A 21818-nucleotide genomic window follows, 5' to 3' on the forward strand; every position below is an offset into this window, starting at 1 on the left:
CAGACAGGAAGTGAGGGGAAATCTGTGATAAGGAAACCCACAACAAAACCCCCCGGGTCCCCCTCCACCCGCGATTTACTGGAGACAGAGCGCTTCTCTTCGTTGTTGATGGGTGTCCCCATGGAGGAGATTTCCTGTCACTTCCTGTCCCAGAGACACAACAGGAAGTGACAGGAAATCCCTCCATAGTGACGGGTGTCCCCGATGGAAGATTTCCCCTCTATTCCTGTTCTGGTGACAACACAACATCCGGGATAATAAACCAGACCCCTCCCCCCCTCCAATAACCCGAGGATTTCCTGCTGCTCAGCACCGCTCTGCTTTACCTCCCTTCCCCCACACATCTCACCCTCGCTGCCCTCTGCGGCTAAAAATGAGGATCGCGATTTTCTTGCTTAGAATAAAAGATGGCGACTCTCGCGGCGGCGGAATATCTTCTTTTACGTTATACAACGAAACTGGGCGGAGTCTGCTGCTTATTTTCATTAACCCCTTCAATACCGGGGGGGGGCACTTACCCCCCCCCCCCCTTCCTGCCCAGGCCAATCTTCAGCTTTCAGCGCTGTCGCAATTTGAATGAGAATTGCGCGGTCGTGCGACACTGGACACAACACTACATTTTTTATCATTTCCTTCCCACAAATAGAGATTTCTTTTGGTATTTGATCTTCTCTGCGGGTTTTTATTTTTTGCGCAACAAATAAAAAAAGACAGCAAAAGTTTTTCTTCTTCAATTACGGGCACTGATATGGCTGCACTGATGGTTACTGATAGGCGGCTCTGGTATGCGGCACTGATGGCTACTCGTGGGCGGCACTGATGGCTACTCGTGGGCGGCACTGATGGCTACTCGTGGGCGGCACTGATGGCTACTCGTGGGCGGCACTGATGGCTACTCGTGGGCGGCACTGATGGCTACTCGTGGGCGGCACTGATGGCTACTCGTGGGCGGCACTGATGGCTACTCGTGGGCGGCACTGATGGGCACTAGTGGGCACTGATAGGCGGCACTGATGGCTCCTCGTGGGCGGCACTGATGGGTACTCATGGGCGGCACTGATACTGATGGTGGCATTGCTGGGCATCACTTATTTTATCGTGTTGCCAGTGTCCATTTGTGGGCACTGACTGGCATCTATTGTTTCATATGTGGATGGCCACGGGGTACATACCTGGCCCTCCACATGTTGCCCCTTCCCTGGTGGTCCAGTGTGGGCATCCGCGTGGGGGGGGCTGCACCGATAAACAATCGTGTATACCCCTCCCCCCGTCAGGAGAGCCGCCGATCGTCTCTTCTCCTTTCTGTCAGACGCGAGTGAGGAAAAGGCATCAACGTCTCTTCCTGTTTTACATTTTGATCAGCCGTGATTGGACGAGGCTGATCAGGTGGTAAAGAGCCTCTCTTTACCGAGATCGGTGTAGCGGGGGGGTCGGACTGACGCGCCGCACCACCAATCGCCGCGATGCGCGCCCCCCACGGCTGGGGTTCCAAGTAATTTTCTAGCAGAAAATAATGATTTTCACTTGTAAGTAAGAAATGTCAGAAAAGGTTTGGTGATGATTAACACAGGGCTCGACAAAATCCGGGCGCCAGGTCGCAATTGCGACAAGAAATTGTGACCTGGCGCCCGCCGGTAATTGAGGCCGCGGGTTTGCGGCCTACAAGGCGATCGAGGTGAGGGCGCACAGGATCCTGTGTCTGCGTGCGCTCCCCCGCCACGCGATTGCAGCGGGCCCGCGACGGCCGGTAATTGAGGCCGCGGCTTTGTGAAGTCCCAAGCTTTCTTCTGTGAGCTGGCGCCATCTGGTGGTGGCCGTTGGTATTACAAGTTAAACAGCAATTCTAATGTCATTTTTCACTATTTTCACTGCCATGTCCTTCCCTCTAATTAGAACCCCCAAACATTATATATATTTTTTATCCCAACACCCTAGAGAATAAAATGGCGATCGTTGCAATACTTTCTGTCACGCCGTATTTGCGCAGCGGTCTTACAAGCGCACTTATTTTGGGAAAAATACACTTTTTTAAATTAAATAATAAGACAACAGTAAAGTTATCCCAATTTTTTGTTATATTGTGAAAGATAATGTTACACCGAGTAAATTGATACCCAACATGTCACGCCTCAAAATAACGTCCGCTCGTGGATTGGCGACAAACTTTTACCCTTTAAAATCTCCATAGGCGACATTTAAAAAAATTCTACAGGTTGCATGTTCTGAGTTACAGAGGAGGTCTAGGGATAGAATTATTGCTCTCGATCGCGGCGATACCTCACGTGTGTAGTTTGAACATCGTTTACATATGCGGGCGCTGCTCACATATGTGTTCGCTTCTGCGCGCAAGCTCGTCGGGACGGGGCGCGTTTTCTGGCTCTTAGATTCCAAGCACATTTGTCACACCCTGGGGGTAACCTCTTCCCATCCGGACAATTCTGACACTTCTCTCCTACATGTGAAAATCATCATTTTATTGCTAGAAAATCACACAGAGACCCTAGAGAATACAATGGCGGTCATTGCAACTTTTTATCTCGCACGGTATTTGCGCAGCAATTTTACAAACACGGTTTTCTTTAACCACTTAAGGACCGCCTCCTGCAGATATACGTCGGCAGAATGGCACGGCTGGGCACAGGCACGTACCTGTACGTCCTCTTTAAGTGCCCAGCTGTGTGGTCCGGTCCGAAGCTCCGTGACCGCGGGACCCGATTGCCGCTGGAGTCCCGCGATCGGTCACCGGAGCTGAAGAACGGGGAGAGGTGAGTGTAAACACACCTTCCCCGTTCTTCACTGTGGCGCCGTCATCGATCGCGTGTTCCCTGATATAGGGAAAGACGATCAATGACGTCACACGTCCAGCCCCGCCCCCCTACAGTTAGAAACAGACATGAGGTCACACTTAACCCCTTCAGCGCCCCCTTGTGGTTAACTCCTAAACTGCAATTGTCATTTTCACAGTAATCAGAGCATTTTTATAGCATTTTTTGCTGTGAAAATGACAAAAATCGCAAAAATGTGTCAAAATTGTCCGATGTGTCCGCCATAATGTCGCAGTCACGAAAAAAATCGCTGATCGCCGCCATTAGTAGTAAAAAAAATAAATAATAAAAATGCAATAAAACTATCCCCTATTTTGTAAACGCTATAAATTTTGCGCAAACCCACCGATAAACGCTTATTGCGTTTTTTTTTATTTTTTTTTAACAAAAATAGGTAGAAGAATACGTATCGGCCTAAACTGAGGATTTTTTTATATATATTTTTGGGGGATATTTATTATTATAGGAAAAAGTTAAAAATATTGCACTTTTTTTCAATATTGTCGCTCTATTTTTGTTTATAGCGCAAAAAATAAAAATCGCAGAGGTGATCAAATACCACCAATAGAAAGCTCTATTTGTGGGGAGAAAAGGACGGCAATTTTGTTTGGGAGCCACGTCGCACCACCGCGCAATTGTCTGTTAAAGCGACGCAGTGCCGAATTGCAAAAAGTGGCCGGGTTCTTTAGCTGCATTTTGGTCCAGGGCTGAAGTGGTTAAAGAAAAAAAAGAAAAACGTAAAGTTAGCCCAATTTTTTTGTATAATGTGAAAGATGTAGTTGCGCCGAGTAAATAGATACCTAACATGCCGCTCTTCATATTTGCACACGCTCGTGGAATGGCGCCAAAGTTCGGTTCTTAAAAATCCCCATAGGCGACGCTTTAATTTTTTTACAGGTTGCATGTTTTGAGTTACAGAGGAGGTCTAGGGCTAGAATTATCGCTCTCGCTCTAACGATCGCGAACACCGTTTTCATATGTGGGCGGGACTTACGTATGTGTTCGCTTCTGCGTGCGAGCTACCGAGGCAGGGGCGCTTTAAAAAAAAAAAAAAAACGGGAGATAGATAGATACAAAGTAACATTGTTTATAAACATTGATCAGACGGGAGATAGAGATACAAAGTAACATTGTTTATAAACATTGATCAGACAGGAGATAGAGAGATACAAAGTAACATTGTTTATAAACATTGATCAGACAGGAGAGAGATACAAAGTAACATTGTTTATAAACATTGATCAGAGGGGAGATAGAGATACAAAGTAACATTGTTTATAAACATTGATCAGACGGGAGATGGAGAGATACAAAGTAACATTGTTTATAAACATTGATCAGACGGGAGAGAGAGAGATACAAAGTAACATTGTTTATAAACATTGATCAGACGGAGATAGAGAGATACAAAGTAACATTGTTTATAAACATTGATCAGACGGGAGAGATAGATACAAAGTAACATTGTTTATAAACATTGATCAGACGGGAGATAGAGAGAGATACAAAGTAACATTGTTTATAAACATTGATCAGACGGGAGAAAGAGAGATACAAAGTAACATTGTTTATAAACATTGATCAGACGGGAGAAAGATACAAAGTAACATTGTTTATAAACATTGATCAGACGGGAGAGAGATACAAAGTAACATTGTTTATAAACATTGATCAGACAGGAGATAGAGAGATACAAAGTAACATTGTTTATAAACATTGATCAGACGGGAGATAGAGAGATACAAAGTAACATTGTTTATAAACATTGATCAGACGGGAGATAGAGATACAAAGTAACATTGTTTATAAACATTGATCAGACAGGAGATAGAGAGATACAAAGTAACATTGTTTATAAACATTGATCAGGCGGGAGATAGAGAGATACAAAGTAACATTGTTTATAAACATTGATCAGACGGGAGATAGAGAGATACAAAGTAACATTGTTTATAAACATTGATCAGACGGGAGTTAGAGATACAAAGTAACATTGTTTATAAACATTGATCAGACAGGAGATAGAGAGAGATACAAAGTAACATTGTTTATAAACATTGATCAGAGAGGAGATAGAGAGATACAAAGTAACATTGTTTATAAACATTGATCAGACAGGAGAGAGAGAGATACAAAGTAACATTGTTTATAAACATTGATCAGACGGGAGATAGAGAGATACAAAGTAACATTGTTTATAAACATTGATCAGACGGGAGATAGAGAGATACAAAGTAACATTGTTTATAAACATTGATCAGACGGGAGATAGAGAGATACAAAGTAACATTGTTTATAAACATTGATCAGACGGGAGAGATAGAGATACAAAGTAACATTGTTTATAAACATTGATCAGACGGGAGATAGAGAGATACAAAGTAACATTGTTTATAAACATTGATCAGACGGGAGTTAGAGATACAAAGTAACATTGTTTATAAACATTGATCAGACGGGAGATAGAGAGAGATACAAAGTAACATTGTTTATAAACATTGATCAGACGGGAGAGAGAGATACAAAGTAACATTGTTTATAAACATTGATCAGACGGGAGATAGAGAGATACAAAGTAACATTGTTTATAAACATTGATCAGACGGGAGAGATAGAGATACAAAGTAACATTGTTTATAAACATTGATCAGACGGGAGATAGAGAGATACAAAGTAACATTGTTTATAAACATTGATCAGACGGGAGTTAGAGATACAAAGTAACATTGTTTATAAACATTGATCAGACAGGAGATAGAGAGATACAAAGTAACATTGTTTATAAACATTGATCAGACAGGAGATAGAGAGATACAAAGTAACATTGTTTATAAACATTGATCAGACAGGAGATAGAGAGATACAAAGTAACATTGTTTATAAACATTGATCAGATGGGAGAGAGAGAGATACAAAGTAACATTGTTTATAAACATTGATCAGACGGGAGAGAGAGATACAAAGTAACATTGTTTATAAACATTGATCAGACTGGAGAGAGAGAGAGATACAAAGTAACATTGTTTATAAACATTGATCAGACGGGAGAGAGATACAAAGTAACATTGTTTATAAACATTGATCAGACGGGAGATAGAGAGATACAAAGTAACATTGTTTATAAACATTGATCAGACGGGAGATAGAGAGATACAAAGTAACATTGTTTATAAACATTGATCAGACAGGAGAGAGATACAAAGTAACATTGTTTATAAACATTGATCAGACGGGAGATAGAGAGATACAAAGTAACATTGTTTATAAACATTGATCAGACAGGAGATAGAGAGATACAAAGTAACATTGTTTATAAACATTGATCAGACGGGAGATAGAGATACAAAGTAACATTGTTTATAAACATTGATCAGACGGGAGAGAGATACAAAGTAACATTGTTTATAAACATTGATCAGACGGGAGAGAGAGATACAAAGTAACATTGTTTATAAACATTGATCAGACGGGAGATAGAGAGATACAAAGTAACATTGTTTATAAACATTGATCAGACGGGAGATAGAGAGATACAAAGTAACATTGTTTATAAACATTGATCAGACGGGAGATAGAGAGATACAAAGTAACATTGTTTATAAACATTGATCAGACGGGAGATAGAGAGATACAAAGTAACATTGTTTATAAACATTGATCAGACGGGAGATGGAGATACAAAGTAACATTGTTTATAAACATTGATCAGACGGGAGATAGAGAGATACAAAGTAACATTGTTTATAAACATTGATCAGACAGGAGATAGAGATACAAAGGAACATTGTTTATAAACATTGATCAGACGGGAGATAGAGAGATACAAAGTAACATTGTTTATAAACATTGATCAGACAGGAGATAGAGAGATACAAAGTAACATTGTTTATAAACATTGATCAGACGGGAGATAGAGAGATACAAAGTAACATTGTTTATAAACATTGATCAGACAGGAGATAGAGAGATACAAAGTAACATTGTTTATAAACATTGATCAGACGGGAGTTAGAGATACAAAGTAACATTGTTTATAAACATTGATCAGACAGGAGATAGAGAGATACAAAGTAACATTGTTTATAAACATTGATCAGACGGGAGATAGAGAGATACAAAGTAACATTGTTTATAAACATTGATCAGACGGGAGATAGAGAGATACAAAGTAACATTGTTTATAAACATCGATCAGACGGAAGATAGAGAGATACAAAGTAACATTGTTTATAAACATTGATCAGACGGGAGATAGAGAGATACAAAGTAACATTGTTTATAAACATTGATCAGACGGGAGATAGAGAGATACAAAGTAACATTGTTTATAAACATTGATCAGACAGGAGATAGAGATACAAAGTAACATTGTTTATAAACATTGATCAGACAGGAGAGAGAGATACAAAGTAACATTGTTTATAAACATTGATCAGACAGGAGAGAGATACAAAGTAACATTGTTTATAAACATTGATCAGACAGAAGAGAGAGAGATACAAAGTAACATTGTTTATAAACATTGATCAGACGGGAGATAGAGAGATACAAAGTAACATTGTTTATAAACATTGATCAGAAGGGAGATAGAGAGATACAAAGTAACATTGTTTATAAACATTGATCAGACGGGAGATAGAGAGATACAAAGTAACATTGTTTATAAACATTGATCAGACAGGAGATAGAGAGATACAAAGTAACATTGTTTATAAACATTGATCAGACGGGAGATAGAGATACAAAGTAACATTGTTTATAAACATTGATCAGACAGGAGATAGAGAGATACAAAGTAACATTGTTTATAAACATTGATCAGACGGAGATAGAGAGATACAAAGTAACATTGTTTATAAACATTGATCAGACGGGAGATAGAGATACAAAGTAACATTGTTTATAAACATTGATCAGACAGGAGATAGAGAGATACAAAGTAACATTGTTTATAAACATTGATCAGACGGGAGATAGAGAGATACAAAGTAACATTGTTTATAAACATTAATCAGACGGGAGATAGAGATACAAAGTAACATTGTTTATAAACATTGATCAGACGGGAGATAGAGAGATACAAAGTAACATTGTTTATAAACATTGATCAGACGGGAGATAGAGAGATACAAAGTAACATTGTTTATAAACATTGATCAGACGGGAGATAGAGATACAAAGTAACATTGTTTATAAACATTGATCAGACCGGAGATAGAGAGATACAAAGTAACATTGTTTATAAACATTGATCAGACAGGAGATAGAGATACAAAGTAACATTGTTTATAAACATTGATCAGACAGGAGATAGAGAGATACAAAGTAACATTGTTTATAAACATTGATCAGACGGGAGATAGAGAGATACAAAGTAACATTGTTTATAAACATTGATCAGACAGGAGATAGAGAGATACAAAGTAACATTGTTTATAAACATTGATCAGACGGAGATAGAGAGATACAAAGTAACATTGTTTATAAACATTGATCAGACGGGAGATAGAGAGATACAAAGTAACATTGTTTATAAACATTGATCAGACGGGAGATAGAGATACAAAGTAACATTGTTTATAAACATTGATCAGACGGGAGATAGAGAGATACAAAGTAACATTGTTTATAAACATTGATCAGACAGGAGATAGAGATACAAAGTAACATTGTTTATAAACATTGATCAGACGGGAGAGAGAGATACAAAGTAACATTGTTTATAAACATTGATCAGACGGGAGAGAGAGAGATACAAAGTAACATTGTTTATAAACATTGATCAGACGGGAGATAGAGAGATACAAAGTAACATTGTTTATAAACATTGATCAGACGGGAGATAGAGAGATACAAAGTAACATTGTTTATAAACATTGATCAGACGGGAGATGGAGAGATACAAAGTAACATTGTTTATAAACATTGATCAGACGGGAGATAGAGAGATACAAAGTAACATTGTTTATAAACATTGATCAGACGGGAGATAGAGATACAAAGTAACATTGTTTATAAACATTGATCAGACGGGAGATAGAGAGATACAAAGTAACATTGTTTATAAACATTGATCAGACGGGAGATAGAGAGATACAAAGTAACATTGTTTATAAACATTGATCAGACAGGAGATAGAGAGATACAAAGTAACATTGTTTATAAACATTGATCAGACAGGAGATAGAGATACAAAGTAACATTGTTTATAAACATTGATCAGACGGGAGATAGAGATACAAAGTAACATTGTTTATAAACATTGATCAGACAGGAGATAGAGAGATACAAAGTAACATTGTTTATAAACATTGATCAGACAGGAGATAGAGATACAAAGTAACATTGTTTATAAACATTGATCAGACGGGAGATAGAGATACAAAGTAACATTGTTTATAAACATTGATCAGACGGGAGAGATAGAGATACAAAGTAACATTGTTTATAAACATTGATCAGACGGGAGAGAGAGAGATACAAAGTAACATTGTTTATAAACATTGATCAGACAGGAGATAGAGATACAAAGTAACATTGTTTATAAACATTGATCAGACGGGAGATAGAGAGATACAAAGTAACATTGTTTATAAACATTGATCAGACAGGAGATAGAGAGATACAAAGTAACATTGTTTATAAACATTGATCAGACAGGAGATAGAGAGATACAAAGTAACATTGTTTATAAACATTGATCAGACGGGAGATAGAGAGATACAAAGTAACATTGTTTATAAACATTGATCAGACGGGAGATAGAGAGATACAAAGTAACATTGTTTATAAACATTGATCAGACGGGAGATAGAGATACAAAGTAACATTGTTTATAAACATTGATGAGACGGGAGATAGAGATATACAAAGTAACATTGTTTATAAACATTGATCAGACGGGAGAGAGAGAGATACAAAGTAACATTGTTTATAAACATTGATCAGACGGGAGATAGAGAGATACAAAGTAACATTGTTTATAAACATTGATCAGATGGGAGATAGAGAGATACAAAGTAACATTGTTTATAAACATTGATCAGACAGGAGATAGAGAGATACAAAGTAACATTGTTTATAAACATTGATCAGACGGGAGATAGAGATACAAAGTAACATTGTTTATAAACATTGATCAGACGGGAGATAGAGAGATACAAAGTAACATTGTTTATAAACATTGATCAGATGGGAGATAGAGAGATACAAAGTAACATTGTTTATAAACATTGATCAGACAGGAGATAGAGATACAAAGTAACATTGTTTATAAACATTGATCAGACAGGACATAGAGAGATACAAAGTAACATTGTTTATAAACATTGATCAGACGGGAGATAGAGAGATACAAAGTAACATTGTTTATAAACATTGATCAGACGGGAGATAGAGATACAAAGTAACATTGTTTATAAACATTGATCAGATGGGAGATAGAGATACAAAGTAACATTGTTTATAAACATTGATCAGACAGGAGATAGAGAGATACAAAGTAACATTGTTTATAAACATTGATCAGACGGGAGATAGAGATACAAAGTAACATTGTTTATAAACATTGATCAGACGGGAGATAGAGATACAAAGTAACATTGTTTATAAACATTGATCAGACGGGATATAGAGATACAAAGTAACATTGTTTATAAACATTGATCAGATGGGAGATAGAGATACAAAGTAACATTGTTTATAAACATTGATCAGACAGGAGAGAGAGATACAAAGTAACATTGTTTATAAACATTGATCAGACGGGAGATAGAGATACAAAGTAACATTGTTTATAAACATTGATCAGACGGGATATAGAGATACAAAGTAACATTGTTTATAAACATTGATCAGACGGGAGATAGAGAGATACAAAGTAACATTGTTTATAAACATTGATCAGACAGGAGAGAGAGATACAAAGTAACATTGTTTATAAACATTGATCAGACGGGAGAGAGATACAAAGTAACATTGTTTATAAACATTGATCAGACGGGAGATAGAGAGATACAAAGTAACATTGTTTATAAACATTGATCAGACGGGAGATAGAGAGATACAAAGTAACATTGTTTATAAACATTGATCAGACAGGAGATAGAGATACAAAGTAACATTGTTTATAAACATTGATCAGACAGGAGATAGAGAGATACAAAGTAACATTGTTTATAAACATTGATCAGACAGGAGATAGAGATACAAAGTAACATTGTTTATAAACATTGATCAGACGGGAGATAGAGATACAAAGTAACATTGTTTATAAACATTGATCAGACGGGAGAGAGAGATACAAAGTAACATTGTTTATAAACATTGATCAGACGGGAGAGAGAGAGATACAAAGTAACATTGTTTATAAACATTGATCAGACAGGAGATAGAGATACAAAGTAACATTGTTTATAAACATTGATCAGACGGGAGATAGAGAGATACAAAGTAACATTGTTTATAAACATTGATCAGACAGGAGATAGAGAGATACAAAGTAACATTGTTTATAAACATTGATCAGACAGGAGATAGAGAGATACAAAGTAACATTGTTTATAAACATTGATCAGACGGGAGATAGAGAGATACAAAGTAACATTGTTTATAAACATTGATCAGATGGGAGATAGAGAGATACAAAGTAACATTGTTTATAAACATTGATCAGACAGGAGATAGAGAGATACAAAGTAACATTGTTTATAAACATTGATCAGACGGGAGATAGAGATACAAAGTAACATTGTTTATAAACATTGATCAGACGGGAGATAGAGAGATACAAAGTAACATTGTTTATAAACATTGATCAGACGGGAGATAGAGATACAAAGTAACATTGTTTATAAACATTGATCAGACGGGAGATAGAGAGATACAAAGTAACATTGTTTATAAACATTGATCAGACGGGAGATAGAGAGATACAAAGTAACATTGTTTATAAACATTGATCAGATGGGAGATAGAGAGATACAAAGTAACATTGTTTATAAACATTGATCAGACGGGAGATAGAGAGATACAAAGTAACATTGTTTATAAACATTGATCAGACGGGAGAGAGAGATACAAAGTAACATTGTTTATAAACATTGATCAGACGGGAGATAGAGAGATACAAAGTAACATTGTTTATAAACATTGATCAGACGGGAGATAGAGAGATACAAAGTAACATTGTTTATAAACATTGATCAGACAGGAGATAGAGAGATACAAAGTAACATTGTTTATAAACATTGATCAGACAGGAGATAGAGATACAAAGTAACATTGTTTATAAACATTGATCAGACGGGAGATAGAGAGATACAAAGTAACATTGTTTATAAACATTGATCAGACGGGAGATAGAGAGATACAAAGTAACATTGTTTATAAACATTGATCAGACGGGAGAGAGAGAGATACAAAGTAACATTGTTTATAAACATTGATCAGACGGGAGATAGAGAGATACAAAGTAACATTGTTTATAAACATTGATCAGACGGGAGATAGAGAGATACAAAGTAACATTGTTTATAAACATTGATCAGACGGGAGAGAGAGAGATACAAAGTAACATTGTTTATAAACATTGATCAGACAGGAGATAGAGATACAAAGTAACATTGTTTATAAACATTGATCAGACGGGAGAGATAGAGATACAAAGTAACATTGTTTATAAACATTGATCAGACGGGAGAGAGAGAGATACAAAGTAACATTGTTTATAAACATTGATCAGACGGGAGATAGAGAGATACAAAGTAACATTGTTTATAAACATTGATCAGACGGGAGATAGATACAAAGTAACATTGTTTATAAACATTGATCAGACGGGAGATAGATAGATACAAAGTAACATTGTTTATAAACATTGATCAGACAGGAGAGAGAGATACAAAGTAACATTGTTTATAAACATTGATCAGACGGGAGATAGAGAGATACAAAGTAACATTGTTTATAAACATTGATCAGACGGGAGATAGAGAGATACAAAGTAACATTGTTTATAAACATTGATCAGACGGGAGATAGAGAGATACAAAGTAACATTGTTTATAAACATTGATCAGACGGGAGAGAGAGAGATACAAAGTAACATTGTTTATAAACATTGATCAGACGGGAGATAGAGAGATACAAAGTAACATTGTTTATAAACATTGATCAGACAGGAGATAGAGAGATACAAAGTAACATTGTTTATAAACATTGATCAGACGGGAGATAGAGATACAAAGTAACATTGTTTATAAACATTGATCAGACAGGAGATAGAGAGATACAAAGTAACATTGTTTATAAACATTGATCAGACAGGAGATAGAGAGATACAAAGTAACATTGTTTATAAACATTGATCAGACGGGAGATAGAGATACAAAGTAACATTGTTTATAAACATTGATCAGACGGGAGATAGAGATACAAAGTAACATTGTTTATAAACATTGATCAGACGGGAGAGAGATACAAAGTAACATTGTTTATAAACATTGATCAGACGGGAGATAGAGATACAAAGTAACATTGTTTATAAACATTGATCAGACGGGAGAGAGATACAAAGTAACATTGTTTATAAACATTGATCAGACAGGAGATAGAGATACAAAGTAACATTGTTTATAAACATTGCTCAGATGGAGAGATACAAAGTAACATTGTTTATAAACATTGATCAGACGGGAGAGATACAAAGTAATATACTTACATGATGGCGCCTAATCCCCCTTTGTCCCCCCATAACCTCCTAATCACCCCTCCCCCATGGTGTCCCCCAATGACTCTCCCTCTCTCTCCCCCACGTAGGCGGAGCCTCTGATCGGTGAGGAGGTCGGAGGTCGCAGTGATGAGTTGGATGTGACGGACAGCGAGGAGAGCGTGTTCTCTGGTCTGGAGGATTCTGGGAGTGAGAGCAGCGAGGAGGATAAAGATGATGACGAGGAGGAGGTAATCCCTGAACATTTCCCATCATTCCTCTGTGTGATCAGATCGGGTCCCCAGGCCCCTCGGGGTATCGGGGTGTGAGGTGTAGGGGCGCACACTCCCAGATCACATTCTGTGTGATCGATGAGAAGAGGATTGTGGTGATAGAGAGGTGACAGCGCCCCCCGCAGGCCTGGGCTCCGCGACCACCAACAATCCCCTCCTCTCCATCTGGTAAATATCTGTGGATCCCGCCAGAAGTCTTGTCAGCCGATCCCTTCCTGTCCTGTATTCCCATCAGCTACAGACTCTGAGGGCTACAGAACACCCCCCCTCCCCCCTACAGGGAGGGAACAAAGTATTTGATCGGCTGCTGATTCTGTGACAAAGAAACGATCGGTCTCTAATTTTATTGGTCGGTTTTATTATAACAACAAAAATATCCAGAAAAGTTATAAATTGATTTGCAATCGGTGCAGTGCTGATTGTGACGAGTTATCTAGTAACTGATGACAACGATCTACAGCTAACAAAACATCTTAAGTGTTCTCTAAAGTGGGAAAAAAGTCATATAATCGATAGAATGTGTATATCTAGGGGCCAGATTCTCGTAGAATGGCGTATCTATGCAGCGGCGTAACGTATCCGATTCACGTTACGCCGCCACAATTTTTTCAGGCAAGTGCTTTATTCACAAAGCACTTGCCTGTAAAGTTGTGGCGGCATAGCGTAAATCACGCGGCGGAATTCAAATTCGGCGGGTAGGGGGCGTGTATCATTTAAGTGAAGCGCGTCCCCGCGCCGAACGAACTGCGCATGCGCCGTCCCTAAAATATCCCAGTGTGCATTGCTCCAAATGACGTCGCAAGGACATCCTTGTTTTCGACGTGAACGTAAATGACGCCCAGCCCCATTCACGGACGACTTACGCAAACGACGTAACTTTTTAAAATTTTGACGCGGGAACGACGGCCATACTTGACATTGTTGTGCCGCACTTAGGCCACCATATAGCAGGGGCAACATTACGCCGGGAAAAGCCTAACGTAAACGTCGTAACTTTACTGCGTCGGACGCGCTTACGTTCGGGAATTCGCGTATCTAGCTAATTTGCATACTCGACGCGGAAATCGACGGAAGCGCCGCCTAGCGGGCAAAAAAAAAATTGCAGTTACGATCCGACGGCGTAAGAGCCTTACGCCTGTCGGATCTAATGGATATCTATGCGTAACTGATTCTAAGAATCAGGCGCATAGATACGACGGGCCAGATTAGGACTTACGACGGCTCACATGGCGCTGCGCCGTTGTAAGTCCTTTAAGAATCTGGGCCCTGGTGAATAGACCCATGTTAACCACTTCAGCCCCGAACCATTAGGCAGGTAAAGGACCCAGACAGTTTTTGCGATTCGGCACTGCGTCGCTTTAACTGACAATTGCGCGGTCGTGCGGCGTGGCCCCCAAACAAAATTGGCGTCCTTTTTTCCCCCACAAATAGAGCTTTCTTTTGGTGGTATTTGATCACCTCTGCGGTTTTTATTTTTTGCGCTATAAACAAAAATAGAGCGACAATTTTGAAAAAAATGCAATATTTAAGTAGCAGTCCCCTTGCTTTGGCAGGGTGGTGCGGCTGGGCAATCCTGGGAGGTCGATTTGGGTCCTCCCTGCTTTCCTCTTTCCCTTCCTCTCCCTCCTTTCCCCACGTTCTGGTTGGCGGGATCGGCCGTGAGGTGGGGGGTCCGCCTGGAGGGCTCCATCCTGTGGCTGGGGGCTGTGTCTGCTTCCGGGGGTGCTGTTTTGCTGCCGTGTGTGCGGGGGGGGGGGCCTGTCGGTTCGCTCTGTAGTGGCGGCACTCCATCAAGGGGATTTCCTGGCGTCCTTGGATATCAAGGACGCGTACCTGCATATCCCCATATGCGCAAGGCACCAGAGATTTCTGTGCTTTGCGGTCGGGGAGGAGCACTTTCAATTTGCGGCCCTCCCTTTTGGCCTGGCTTCGGCACCAAGGGTTTTCACTAAGGTGCTCGCTCCGATTCTGGCCCTGCTGAGGCAGCGCGGGATCGCTATCATAGGATACCTGGACGATCTTCTAGAAGCTTCTTCAGGCTCAGAGTTAGAGGTGGATGTGTCTATCACCTGCCAGACCCTCTGGGAATTTGGTTTGCTGCTAAATGTCCAGAAGTCGGTGTTGGTACCGTCTCAGCGCCTGGAATACCTGGGGTTGGTCCTGGATTCCTCGGAGGCGAGAGATTTTCTTCCCACCGAGAAACTACAGACACTGCAAAGTGCGGTGCAGCGGTTGGCGACCCAAAGGTGGTCGTCACTTCGTTTTTGCATGAGAGTGTTGGGTCTGGTGGTGGCCTCCATCGAGGCGGGTCCGTATGCCCAATTCCACACTCGAGGGTTACAGAGAGAAATTCTGTCGCGTTGGGACAAGCGCCTGTCATGAATGGGGCGCGCGGGCACGCGCGTTCGCGGTACTACGGCGCGGCAACGGTGCACGGGCGCGTGCAAACGGCAATTCGGCGCCAAAACGGGGTACTTAAGGCGTCCTGAGAGTCTGGCCTCTTGCTGTCTGGTCTAAAGTGTTTCCTGAACCTGCCAGTACCTGTTACCCCTGCTTGATCCAGATCCTGATACCCGGCTTGTTCCTGTTGACCCTGTCTTCCGCCTGCCCTGACCTTTTGACTTGCTCCGACCATCCCTCTGCCTCATCCCTGGTACTCTGCCGCCCGCCTGTTACTGACCCGGCTTGACGACCCCTCTACCATCCTGACCTTCCTGTGCCTGATCGGCTGGTCCAGCTTCTCTCCGGCTTCTGGGACTTTGCACTGTCTTCTGGGACTTGTTGCTGCTTGACCTACAAGACATCTTCCTTCCGGTCTGCCACTTGCCAGGCTGCACCTGCCTTCCAGAGACTCCATCAGATCCTGCAGAAGCAGCAACCAGCCCCTGCATCAGCGTCTCTCCAGGCGCTTGTGCGACTATGTATTTCTGTTCCCCCTGTCTACTCTACCAGGGGTCCCGGAATCAGAGGAGTAACGGCTGCCACTTCCTGCACGTCGGGCTCACCCTCCGAGGTACGTGACAGCGCCCTTCGTCTCTGGATTACCAGATCCGGGTGAGTCGCCTGGTCAGGTCCTCCCTAGTGTGGTAGCTAACGTCTCCGGTGATTCGGGACGGGAAGTCGTTCCTCCCGTGCCATTGGATGGTGGTCACGCCAGATGCCAGTCTCTCAGGCTGGGGGGGGGGGGGGGGAGTCGGGGGTGTTCAGTCATCCCAGGGGCGCTGGAATCGGGAAGAATCCCTGATCAATGTCTTGGATTTCCGGGCGATCAGGCTGTGCCTCTCCAAGTGGTCCCTGAAACTACAGGGCCGCCCGGTCATGATCCAGTCGGACAACACCACGGCTGTGGCTTATGTCAATCATCAAGGGGGCACACGGAGCTCGGCTGCTGCGGCAGAAGTCTCTCTCACATCCTCCGGTGGGTCGAACAGTATGTTTCGGCCGTGTACATTCGGGGCGTACAGATGCTAAAGTTGCTAAACGCTAGACCAAGGGAATGGTCGCTACACCCGGAGGTGTGTCTGAAATGGGGCACTCCAGACGTGGATCTTCTGGCATCCCGTCTCAATTGGAAGGTGTTGCGGTTCGTGGCCAGGTCAAAAGACCCCCTGGGCGGACGCGTTGGTGGCGCCGTGGCGTCACTATCGTCGAATCTACGCCTTCCCTCCTCTGAAGCTTCTTCCTCGTCTGCTACGCAGAGTGGAAGCCGAGGGGATACCAACGATCCTAATTGCTCCGGATTGGCCTAGCTGGCTTCTCCACCCGGGCTTCTTGGCTCTTCATTGGATAGATTGATAGCAGCACAGCCATTGGCTCGCACTGCTGTCAATCAACTCCAATGACGCGTGGGGGGGCGAGTCCTGTAGATGGCGGCTATGGACGTCAAATACAGGACTCGGGAGTGCGCTCACAAGGTGACCCCCCCCCCAGGAGAGCGCTTCCCAGAGGGGGTGGAGCCGAGACAGCCGCCGAGAGACCCCAGAAGACGAGAATCGTGGAGGGAAGTGTAACGGACCTATGAACTATTCTGCCTACAAAGGACTGCATGACTTGTTACTGAGCTCAAAGGGTTAATTGTAGAGTGACTTTTTCACTGCTAAATGCTAATTGACGCTCTGTTGTGTATTACCAGTTAACAGCCTCCTGCCAGGTGTATGCTAACGTGATGATCTGTGAGTGTATTGTTCTAAAGGTTAATTGAATTCTATTGAGAAAGGAATGTGCCCGGCCAGGTCATGTTAAGTGGATCTCGGTGCCGGAACGTCTAGAGACTGATTGATTCAAGGAGATGTCATTATTTCAAAGTATCTGTGTGAAGGGGGGGTGGAGATTGTCATTGTTCCTGTCACAGTTGTAACCACATATAAGCTAAGGGAAATGTCCCATTAAAACAGTCTTGTTTGACCCTTCAATCGCAGCCTTGTCGCGTTCTTGATGGGGGACCCTCTCCCTCTCTGGATGGATGGAATGATACCGGTTTTACTTGCATATCGCACTTTGCCAACGGCTGATACCCTCTCACTAGCCCGGGTAGCCGTTACATTGGTTGGCAGCAGCGGGATGGTCCTTTTTTCCAAAGAGCAAGTTCTGAATGGAGTCGCAGTACGCCAGGCTGAAAAGATCCACACTGAAAGATCTATTGGAGAGTCGTGGTAGGAGCGCCAGCAACAGACCACGGAGGGAGCTGATAACTGACCTGCTGGAGCTGGACGAAATGGATGGATCCATGGAAGGAACGGAGCCCCTTGCACCGGTCAGCAAAGAAGATGTAATTACTGGGATTGTACAGCGGAGATTATCCTTGTATCCAGAAACGTCCGTGGAACTAATCAACCAGCTGTTTCGGGAAGCAAGGGAAGAGATACAAACGAAGAGGGGACAAGAACTGGAACTGGTAAGAGCGAGACAGCCCATTACACCTGCAGTTCCTACCCCCCCACCTGCTGCTACAGGAAAGAAAATACCGTTCACTGCATTTAAAGCTTTTGTAGAAAGTGAGGAGGAAATCGATGGATATTTGGCGGACTTTGAGAGGCAGTGCTCACTACACCAGGTACCACCAGACCAATGGGTCACTATTTTGTCAGGGAAATTGTCGGGCAAAGCCAATGAAGCCTTTCGGGCTCTCGCTCTGGAGGATATTTTACAATACCAGCAAGTTAAAAAGGCGCTGCTAACCCGATATGCCGTAACGCCAGAAGCCTACCGCCGGCGCTTCCGGGAGTCCAAGAAGATGGCTGTGGACTCCCACATGGAATGGGCCAACCAGTTACAAAGGGTGGCATCCCTTTGGGTCCAAGGGTGCAAGGCCAACACCGGGGAGGAAGTATTGCAGCTGTTCCTAATGGAACATTTTTTCCAAGACCTGGCCGCAGACATACAAGACTGGGTACGAGATCGCCGTCCCGCTAACTTAAACGAGGCGGCTCGGCTAGCAGTTGAGTACGCGGAGACAAGGAAAGTAAGCCAGGGTACTATGCGGCTGCTTCAGAAGGTAGAACCGCGTACTCCAACCGTCACCCCACGCCCAGAGTTTCGGGCTCCAGTCCCACCACGTCCTCAGGGGCCTAGCAACTACCCCCGGGATTCGCATAGGGTGACGTGCCATCACTGCAGCGACACGGGACATATTGCTCGTTATTGCCCTTTGAGAGCTACAAATAACAATTGGAGACGCACAACACCCAACACAGAGGTCACTCCATCACGTCCCTCTGCGGCCCACTGCCTGGAGACCGAGGGGGGCCCTGAGGAATGTCTGGGAATTTGGTATGAGGCAGACCCAATACAAGCGGCCTCTCCGGATAACCGTCAGCATCACCGTCAGGAGGTACGAGTGAATGGACAAGTAGCACAAGACCTAAGAGATTCCGGGACTACTATCACTCTGATTCAAAAACATCTGGTAAAGCCAGAGAACGTGTCCACTCGCACAGTTGCCGTCCGGGTCGCAGGGGGTGCTGTATTTCGCGTACCCACCGCCCGGGTGCACTTAGACTGGGGAGCCGGGTCAGGAAAGACCACAGTTGGTATCATGGACAACCTACCTGCCGAGGTGGTGCTGGGCAACGACATTGGCCCTCTGACTTCGGCTTATTTACCTACACCTGCTGCTGCTTGTCCCGTGACCACCCGCGTTGTTGGAATCAACTCACTTGCTGCTGAGAACCGGGTAAGACTACCTTCCCCGACATGTACTGTAGATCCGGCACAATATCACAGTCTAAAATGGGAATGTGACAAGTTGGCCAGTGAGAAATCAGAGATGCAACGACACTATGTCATGTATTATGAGATGTCCCGTGGCTTGAACATTGAAATGCACAAACAGGCGGAAATTGTCAAAAGATTAAATGGGATTTGCATCCAGGTGGTGCCGTATCTGTCCCAAGAGCATCAGCAACAGGTTTTGGGAGCCATTGATAGAGCAAAGCAAGTGACTGTTCCAGAACTGAATTCCATTATTCACCGTCACCATCAGCTACCGACCTGGTAAGCCAATGGAAGGCCGACGGACTGTCCAGGCAAACGGAACTTTTACCTTAACAGCAGACCGGACATCCCCAAGTTGACCCGAAAAGGATCAATCCGGGTCTGCCGGAGTGTTCCACAAAAGGGGAGTCCTGTAACGGACCTATGAACTATTCTGCCTACAGAGGACTGCATGACTTGTTACTGAGCTCAAAGGGTTAATTGTAGAGTGACTTTTTCACTGCTAAATGCTAATTGACGCTCTGTTGTGTATTACCAGTTAACAGCCTCCTGCCAGGTGTATGCTAACGTGATGATCTGTGAGTGTATTGTTCTAAAGGTTAATTGAATTCTATTGAGAAAGGAATGTGCCCGGCCAGGTCATGTTAAGTGGATCTCGGTGCCGGAACGTCTAGAGACTGATTGATTCAAGGAGATGTCATTTTCTTTATCGTACATCACGGGACACAGAGCGGCATTCATTACTATATGGGTTATATGGAGTACCTTCAGGTGTAGACACTGGCAATCTCAAACAGGAAATGCCCCTCCCTATATAACCCCCTCCCATAGGAGGAGTACCTCAGTTTTTACGCCAGTGTCTTAGGTGTTAGTCATGGTTTAGCTTGCCTCCGCATCCTTGGGATTAGGTGAGCTACCGGTTCTGTCCAAAAAAGCCTCAGCGCTAAAGTGGTCAGTAACCGGACCCCAAACCCTTGGGGTATAGCCCATAATGCTTTTCTTTTTAGAGAGCTGGACCCTGGGCCCAGAACTTAGAAACCTTTGGGTGCCTAATGTTTTCTGTTGCCAGGGTGCTATATGGGCCCAGGACAGTGGATCCTTCATAGGAACCCAGGGCCTGAAGGTCTAGACATCCCCACGGAGATGGGGGAAGATTGGGCCTCTTGCTTGGCAAAGTCCTGCGGCATGGAGCAGGTAAGTGAGGGGAAAACTTGCGGAACTTGGTTCTTAGCAGGTTTTTTCTGGGGGGTCACAGGGGACATGCCTAAAGTTATGCACTGCATCTGGCAAACTAGTCACATATCATAAAGATAGGATGGCTCTCTATGTATTATTCCCCATAAGATGTGACCTCCCTTGTAGTGTTGGAAAAGCATTGAGTGGGGCCTGTGTTATATAAAAATATATGTGTGTGTCAGAGAGCTGTGCTTACCTGCAAGCCTCCAGGCGATGCTCCATTCAGTCTTCCTCCTCAAGGCCTCCGCAAAGCAGGCAAAACGCTGACCTCCTCATGGTTCCAGGCTGCAGGCTGCAGTTTGCTGGAACAGAGAGGTCCCTTCCTCCCAAACCCCCCCCCCCCCTGTCGGGAGGGGCATTTCCTGTTTGAGATTGCTGGGGGGGAAGGGCGGGTCAGTGGCTTAAAGGAAGGGGCGGCCCTTCCTTGTTTGTTCCATTCAATACTTTGGAACTGAGGAGAAAGACCAGAGCGGCAGCACGGGGGCGCCGAGGACACACAGTGGCCAGAAAGGATATTGCAGTCTTCAGAGGACTGTTTTTCAA

At 42.8% G+C, this 21818-nt stretch overlaps 1 protein-coding gene across 1 annotated transcript in view; it reads left to right on the forward strand.

Annotated features, from left to right (window-relative positions):
* The window catches only part of BOP1 (BOP1 ribosomal biogenesis factor), an 80293-nt gene that overhangs the window by 380 nt on the left and 58095 nt on the right, over window positions 1–21818 (forward strand). Inside the window, exon 2 of the mRNA XM_040334355.1 lies at window positions 13644–13784. Coding sequence (XP_040190289.1) covers window positions 13644–13784 — 141 coding nt within the window. The remainder of the gene's footprint in view (window positions 1–13643; window positions 13785–21818) is intronic.

Source organism: Rana temporaria (genome assembly GCF_905171775.1).
Source record: "Rana temporaria chromosome 5 unlocalized genomic scaffold, aRanTem1.1 chr5z, whole genome shotgun sequence".
NCBI classification, from domain to species: Eukaryota; Metazoa; Chordata; class Amphibia; order Anura; family Ranidae; genus Rana; species Rana temporaria.